Source organism: Mya arenaria, chromosome 9 (genome assembly GCF_026914265.1).
Source record: "Mya arenaria isolate MELC-2E11 chromosome 9, ASM2691426v1".
In the NCBI taxonomy this organism is placed as follows: domain Eukaryota; kingdom Metazoa; phylum Mollusca; class Bivalvia; order Myida; family Myidae; genus Mya; species Mya arenaria.
In genome coordinates, this window is record NC_069130.1 from 55,055,442 (window position 1) to 55,064,428 (window position 8,987).

Here is an 8,987-nt window from a genome sequence, read left to right on the forward strand (position 1 = left end):
GTACGAAAAAGCCTTTACTTCAGATGCAACCAATACGGGTACGAAAAAAGCCTTTACTTCAGATGCAACAAATACGGGTACGAAAAACCTTTACTTCAGATGCAACAAATACGGGTACGAAAAAGCCTTTACTTCAGATGCAACCAATACGGGTACGAAAAAGCCTTTACTTCAGATGCAACCAATACGGGTACGTAAAAGCCTTTACTTCAGATGCAACCAATACGGGTACGAAAAAGCCTTTACCTCAGATGCAACCAATACGGGTACGAAAAAGCCTTTACTTCAGATGCAACCAATACGGGTACGAAAAAGCCTTTACTTCAGATGCAACTAATACGGGTACGAAAAAGCCTTTACCTCAGATGCAACCAATACGGGTACGAAAAAGCCTTTACCTCAGATGCAACCAATACGGGTACGAAAAAGCCTTTACTTCAGATGCAACTAATACGGGTACGAAAAAGCCTTTACTTCAGATGCAACCAATACGGGTACGAAAAAGCTTTTACTTCAGATGCAACCAATACGGGTACGAAAAAGCTTTTACTTCAGATGCAACCAATACGGGTACGAAAAAGCCTTTACTTCAGATGCAACAAATACGAGTACGTAAAAGCCTTTACTTCAGATGCAACCAATACGGGTACGAAAAAGCCTTTACCTCAGATGCAACCAATACGAGTACGTAAAAGCCTTTACTTCAGATGCAACCAATACGGGTACGTAAAAGCCTTTACTTCAGATGCAACCATGCGAGTACGTAAAAGCCTTTACTTCAGATGCAACCAATACGGGTACGGAAAAGCCTTTACTTCAGATGCAACCAATACGGGTACGAAAAAGCTTTTACTTCAGATGCAACCAATACGGGTACGAAAAAGCCTTTACTTCAGATGCAACCAATACGGGTACGAAAAAGCCTTTACTTCAGATGCAACAAATACGAGTACGTAAAAGCCTTTACTTCAGATGCAACCAATACGGGTACGAAAAAGCCTTTACTTCAGATGCAACCAATACGAGTACGTAAAAGCCTTTACTTCAGATGCAACCAATACGGGTACGAAAAAGCCTTTACTTCAGATGCAACCAATACGAGTACGTAAAAGCCTTTACTTCAGATGCAACCAATACGGGTACGAAAAAGCCTTTACCTCAGATGCAACCAATACGGGTACGAAAAAATCTTTACTTCAGATGCAACTAATACGGGTACGAAAAAGCCTTTACTTCAGATGCAACAAATACGGGTACGAAAAAGCCTTTACTTCAGATGCAACAAATACGGGTACGAAAAAACCTTTACTTCAGATGCAACCAATACGGGTACGAAAAAGCCTTGACTTCAGATGCAACAAATACGGGTACGAAAAAGCCTTTACTTCAGATGCAACCAATACGGGTACGAAAAAACCTTTACTTCAGATGCAACAAATACGGGTAAGAAAAAATCTTTACTTCAGATGCAACTAATACGGGTACAAAAAAACCTTAACCTATAGATGCAATAGAAAATCTTTACTTCAGATACAACCAATATGGGTACAGGAAAACCCTTGCCTTTAGATGCAACCAGTGCGGGTACGGGAAATTCTTTACTTCAGATGCAACCAGTATGTATGTACTATTTAATAATAACCGGGAACTAAACTTTATCAACAAACAAACACCTTTAAAAATACAGTTTTATTTGTAAGACTTCAAATATACACCCTAGTACTGGTACGGGTATCCAGCAGTCTGCATCTGGGTCTTTATCCAGCTGATGTATTTTGAGACATCCTCGAATACCCCAGGCTCATCAGCTGCTGTGCAGTCACCTCCGGAAGAAGCGATACCTGAAATAGGAAATTATCAATAATCGCATTGCAAGCATCAGGTAAAGCCGTTAAACTTTTTATTCATATATTTGTTTGACCTCTTCTTCTTGCAGACGAGAATGTGTTGTTGTTTTCAAATAGCCCAAGCCAATCGGCAACTAAAATATTACGGTGGGAAAAATCAATACCTGATAAGAAAAGATAAAATTATGGCCGTGAAAAACTTTGCTACTAGCATTGGGAAAATATATATTATTGGAACCGACCCGGGCTTATCACCTGCCATCAGTGAAAAATAACTAAAAATAAATATGCCTAGGGATTTTAGTTAAATATGCCTAGGGAGAGAGTCGGAACCGGTTCGCACCATGAAAGCTTTTTGCACCAATACATCGGCTCATAAATTCATTTGAAGTTATTGCTAGAAGTGTACGTGTACATTAAGGATATACGACTCAACTCAGCTCAACTTTATTCAGTACATAAAGGCCTCCGGCCCAAAATATATACGTTTAACGTGAGTGTTATACACATATGGCTTCCTAAATGAGCTTTCGTAAACTGCTCATGACTGAATGTGGTTTGAAGGTATTTGCATATGCCGATATCAATGGAAACTACTTAAAAGCAAGATATTTTAATGGATGAAATGTATCCTTGCGCTGGTGTATTTATTGCCCTCACGATCAAAGAGGGACACTCCAAATCATTCAATGACTACCTTTAATTGACTTCTTGGTTTGTTTTGTTTTGTTTCCAATATATTATTGACTGCCCAAACGAATTATACATATTGTTCTAAATAATTCGTTGGACGTCAACACAAAAAATAAAGACATGCGGTTGGGGCGCAAGCAACATTTGGTGTAACGGTTGTTTCAGGATATGTGCTCGCGACGACATAAATATGGGAAACGGAGAAATGATACTTTGATAAGCTGCTTGCCGTAGAATGCAATGGGCTGAGATGTGTATTTAATAAATATTTATTTCCCAAATTTGACAATAAAGATCACAAATCAAACCAGATTAACTAAAATTCGCAACCTAGAATAAGCTATCTAGTTCAATCTTGTTTCACTAGACGCTGGGCCAACCGGTACTCGTAGTAATAGGGACTTCGTAATGAACTTTACGGCTAACTCCATTTTTTAATATCGGATAGGTGAGCCTTTTGGTACATGTACATATGATGTTTTGCAACCTCTTTAATGACCGTCTAAAGCTTACATTAAGCTTACCGAGCACCATTGTAAAGTTAACGTTGAGCTTACCAAGCACCATTGTAAAGCTTACCTTGAGCGTACCAAGCACCATTGGTGTCTTGACATACAAGAGGGCTTCCGATGTCATCCTATAACACAATCAATGATTTAAAAGTATATGACATGTTCCAATAAAACAGGCTTTACGCAACAAACAGAATGAGTTATAACATATCGAACTAGTATAAATTATGCTAATGGATTTCATAGAAGGTAAAACTTGCATTAATCGATCCGTTATATTAATAGACTATATAAATGTTTCCTTGTCTTGCACGCAAAACTCATGCCATGCAATTGTTTGGGTACTGGACTTCGCACTGTACATTTTATTGTTCTATAAGGTTACAATGTTTTGACATGCTACTAGCCCTGGGGCTAATAAATTTGGCCGACTAATTGCAGTAGTTTCTAACATTATAACAACTTTGTTTCTGCAATCAGGGCCCAGATTCCTAAACAGACTCAACAGTGATTACAGACTCTTGTCTGAAACAACAAATTGAAATTACAATGTACTTTTCCTTCTATCACTCGACACTTCTGCGAATATTGACGCATATGTTTCAATATAATATTATTTAAATGATTCCTTCTGTTCAAAACAATGATTTTCCGAAACTAAGTCTGGACTGAGATTTGAGATCATTCGTTTACATGGGCCATCTCTTTCATCTTTATTAACAATGTGTTCCTACCCCACACCAATCCTTTCCGCCGTTCTCATATCCGGCACACAGCTCTGTTCCAACAATGAAGTCTTGGAAATGTGTTTGACAGTCGTGGTCAGCTATGATCGGGAGGTCTACTTGGAAAAGCACTTCGTCGTTGACGTCTACAAATAAGATAACACTGTACATCACTAAAGTCCTCACGTGACTTGTCCATGTTAAATTCTCCTATACATTACATTGGTCAACCTGTTATGTTACCATTCGATATAACGCCTTTCACCGGGTAATATGATTATGTTACCCTCTCGCGGCTCTAAAAATAGACGCTTGGAAGTTCCAAGATTTTGAGTCGACAAACGCTATTAAACAGGCGATAGTCAAGCGCCTCAATATGTGTAGACGAGATCATCTTCCACTTGATTTTGTTTTTTATAAAAAAATGACTAAGCATAAATGTTTAAGTATTTTGTTCTATTTGATCTAAAAACTAATGTTGGTTTTATTCTACAAAATAATAATAATAATAATAATAATAATAACAATAATAATAACAATAATAATAATAATAATAATAATAATAATAATAATAATAATAATAATAATAATAATAATAATAATAATAATAATAATAAACAAACACAAGTGAAAGGGATTATCATGAAAATAATTATTTTCGTTAACTAGTTTTAAAACTCATCAAAAAGCATTTTACACAAACTATACGAAAAAAAGTATAGTGAGCTTATCTCAGTGATATTAAGAGGGTGTTAGCCTGTTCGAGAAATCGGGATCTGATCGATTCTTAAAGATACTCAAATATTATTCCCCTTCAAAACTTTATCCATAATCAGTTTGCATGCAACATTTAGGACATTTGTTAAATGTTTATAGTTGTAAGTAACAATTCATTTGAGTTTGCATAATCTTTAAATATGTCGTAACAAAGACCACTAACGCCAAACAATGTAAAACAAAAGAAAAGCCTTCTCTGTAACGGTGTTCAATCACTTAAATATTTATACGTGTTGATACACATTCATATAGTGTTTGAGCTTTGAACACGAATGAGCTTAAAGGAAAGCCTACACTATTACATAGACAGTGGCTCTTATAATATACTGAAGCACATTTAAATATTGCTTAAACAAACGCGAACTAAGACAATCCTATATGATAGTGTAGTTCAAACACGAGATAGTGGTTACAATAATATATTGTAACACATTTACATCAGACTTGAACAGACACGACTGACCTTAATAAAAGACACAGTGTGTAATCTGTCCCAGATAAACCGTATAACCTGAACTGATTCAGATAGTACATGAGTCAAAAGAAAACTTACATCGTGGTTACAATTCCCCTATTTAGACACATTATTCGTATAACTTCGGAATCAGATTTGTATAACAAATAGGTCCAGCCTCTACAAGTTGTAAGGGGAAAAACGCAACTGATACTTATTTGACCAACTAATATAATTAGGACCATTAATAAGTTTCCAACTGCCAATGTGTTAAAAAGACCATTTTTAGTATCATCTTTGGAAGAAAACCCCTTATGTGACTAATTCGTACTTCCGGTGTCTCCCCATCCAGCCAAATAACACGTTTGTCCGGCGTTATAGCTGTGACCTGGTCCGGGCAGACAAACGGGGCTGGTATGGTCATTGTATACGATGTCCTGGTCGGTGTAGATGAGACATATATCATTGGCGAGAGTCGTAGGGTCGTAGTTTTCGTGGATGGAGACTGATTTGATGGTGAAGTTTCTCTCCAATGGGGCTACTGTGTTGATGTTGTGAGAACCAGTGTACACTGTCCACATGGAAAGGTCAGTGGATGCCAAGAAGTTATAGTTTACACTAAAATGGAAAAAGGTTTAGTTCAACTTCAAAACCAGGCTGTGTCATTTCTTATACGAAATATCTAAAATTAATTTAGAATCAATTAAAGAAACACATGAAAATGTAAAAAAATAATATCTAAGATTCATGTTGGAAATAAGTAACTCGTTTTAACTACACAGAGTGCAAACAAAACACTTAACCTGAATTTTTTTTCTTATGTATATATATAAGTTTCATGTTTATTTAATGTAGGGTGATCACGTCTTTGCCCAAATTGCTCATACATGTATATAGACTGATTCGTCAGTAGATATACAACTAACAATAGCTGAACATTACTTAAGCTTTAGGTAGGTGAATATAAACATATGGACTTCAGTAAGGTGACATCTAAGATAAGTTATGACCTTTAATATCATAAATATGACGACAATGCTAGACACTTAAAGGCACAGTTATATCGAATGTAGAACGTAGTGTAATCAATAGAATCAATCAATTTTAAAATATGAACAAATTTCACGTTAAAAATGTTTTATTATTTCATAGTCGTTACTCGATATATTTCAACCGTACAATTTCCAACTGTATTAAAACAAACAAATTCCCAACTTCAATGTACTGCTATTACGTAATATTTCCTGCTAAGCTGAAGTAAAGATATAAAGCAATAACACACAGATTAATGAAAACTATCACAAACCCCTTGAACATTTGAGCTGAAGTCATGATGGTTCTCGGTCCTAGAATGGCACCTGCACCACTGATGTAGCCCTGGTCGTCACTAAAGAGGACCATCCAAGGCCAAGAGCCCTGGACCGCTGCTGTTCCCCCAACGATACGCTTTGTCGACAGGGTCGGTTTCACGGTTGGTACACCACATGGCACCGCTGGTAATTTAATAATTTATTAAAATACCGTTACGCTGGATAAGGGGGGGGGGGGGGTGGTACTTATATTGTGATATTGTGTAATCCTCCTTATGCATATATAACTTCATATTTTATTTCATTCCTGCATTCTCATCATACTAAACAATACATATTCAGTTTGAACATTAAGTTTAGTTGTATTGATCATATTTAATGAAACCTCATTCAATTAATACATTTTATACAACGGTATAGGAAATAACCAAAACTGAGCTTGCGTTAAAAATGTGACCCATATCAGTTATCGTCGACAGAAGAATACGCGATGATACACAGCAAATACCCAATAGCATTTAGGATTTGAAATACAGATTGTTGCTGAAATACTCAATCTCACTACAATGCTGAACTTTTCATAAAACGGTATTTTACTGTAGGAAATGTGTTTCCGTTTTTTATTTTATGTCCTTTTTTCACGAACAGTTAAAACGCTCATCTGTAAAGTAGAATACGTTTTAGTTTGTAACCCATTGTGATGAATTTTGGTACAATTACAAATAAACCATGCGGTTATACAAGCAATATTCAAAACGAAGACTGGCGTTTTTATTACAAAATCATAAAGCTCCCTTTGTTACAGGTAATAAGAATACCTTACTGTCCAAATTGTCAACGAATCTAGATAATATCAATTGAAACTTATACTTTACTTTGCGCAGATGCCACGCCGATGACTGCTATTAGTACTGCGACCCTAATCATGTTTCCTGTAACGTGGTGATATAAATGGTTAATTCACAAGAAGCAGCAAATTAAGGCAGAACATTTACTACTCCTAATTCTTTAAACTGGCTTTATTAGCACTCTGAACGAACAAAGGCGAACATAAAAACGACTTTATGGCTAACAAGCCTACCTATCTGAATTGCAGCCTGGGAACGAACTGAAAATGCCACTCGCCGAGGTCTTATATTAGGGCATTTAGAGGTCACTTGTGATAGCGCCTTTCGAAATCAGACACTGTAGTCGTGGTTTTCAGATGATAAGACTTGCGATAAGTTTTTACTGCCGTTGCTTTGCTTATTCACTTTAGTGTCTTTATTAAAGAGATTGTTTAATTACATTAATAAATTACAAAGAGAGAGGTTAGAATATTAATTATGTTGCATTGCTGCACTTATAGCTACAAATTCTCCCAAATCTGCACTTTCTGCACTTGATCGTCCAGCTCTTATCTTTGATTAGTACATTTGAAATAGACTGTAATTTAGAACATCTTATATGCATAAAAATAATATGAACAATTAAAATTTACATTGAAAAGTTTATTGCAAGCATTTACATAAAATGACGTAATTCCTTTAAACATACTGTCCGACAAGAGTTATGAACAAAATATATATTATATATATATACATATATTGTCCAAAATAAGAACAATGAACAAGTTTTCATTTCAATTGTAGATAAGCATTTGCAGACCTAATCTCCGACACAGATTTCAGACAAGGGCCCTGCATTGTGTATAATGTTGCATTATATTAATAGGACATACAACGGCCCTAAGAATATGTAGGCTATTGACATGCTGTTGATATCAACACTGTTCAAACACATTCAAAATTGTTATTAAATTTCAAAAATACTTAAAATACAAATCACTGCAAAAACTGTTCGGTATATAAGTAGATGTTGTTTCTGAAATTTTAAATAAAGGTACCAATCAATTGAATTCTTCTTGATTGTTTTTTATAAAACCAAGTTCAAATTGATTGAAAGTGAAGGGTAATATTGCACGGAAAATGAAGATTCCCGAGAGTTAAGTTCTTAGGTTTAACCGCTATATTGAAATTAATTAGTATTGACACTGCAAACCGTCCATAAACATCCGGGTTTGTTTTCGATGGAAAATGGCCGATTGCGCAAATACGTCGCGTTGTAATCTGTCCTGACCTTCAACAGTTCTCTAACACCGTAGTCATTTCATTTAAGATGATCAAATTGTCTGCTTCGTTAACGTCGCAAGCGGCTAAAGGACAACCCTTTGAGAAAGCAACTGTCAAGTCAACCATTGGATAAAGCAATAACAAGAAGCGATGAGACGTTGATGAATCGTAAATCATAGAATGCCCCTACTGCCGTCCTAACGCTGATGACACCTAATTGACACTTCATCTTGAGTTCATCATTATGGGATTAAGCCGTTCCGTAAAGTAGAAAGTGCCGACTCTAATTGGTTCTGAAGAGAAAGTCGCTCTGTTCCATTTAGAACTCAAGTCTTCTTATAATGCTTTTCAAACAGAATTAGATAAACATTGAGTTGTTACGTTAATAGGATCTCTTTCGACTTTTCACTCGAAATAAAAGACACTTTTTAGTGACATTTTTCACGTGTCAAATTAGAGTCTGTGCAAAATGAGTATAATTTTTGTATGAGGTACGGTTCGTTTTTTGAATCTCATATGCATGTAAGTCGGCAAAATGCAATTCGCTGCACATTGCTA

General features: G+C 35.9%; 1 protein-coding gene across 1 annotated transcript; it reads right to left on the reverse strand.

Moving 5' to 3' along the window:
- Positions 1-1,674: 1,674 nt before the first annotated feature.
- On the reverse strand, positions 1,675-7,460 carry LOC128203406 (coagulation factor XI-like). Its single transcript, XM_052904812.1, has 7 exons — positions 7,400-7,460; positions 7,194-7,250; positions 6,315-6,501; positions 5,340-5,626; positions 3,787-3,923; positions 3,120-3,177; positions 1,675-1,841 (listed from the first exon to the last, which is right to left on the reverse strand). The coding sequence occupies exons 2-7, from the start codon at positions 7,243-7,245 to the stop codon at positions 1,717-1,719; spliced, it is 846 nt and encodes a 281-aa protein (XP_052760772.1). The 5' UTR covers positions 7,246-7,250; positions 7,400-7,460; the 3' UTR covers positions 1,675-1,716.
- Between the last annotated feature and the right edge of the window lie 1,527 nt (positions 7,461-8,987).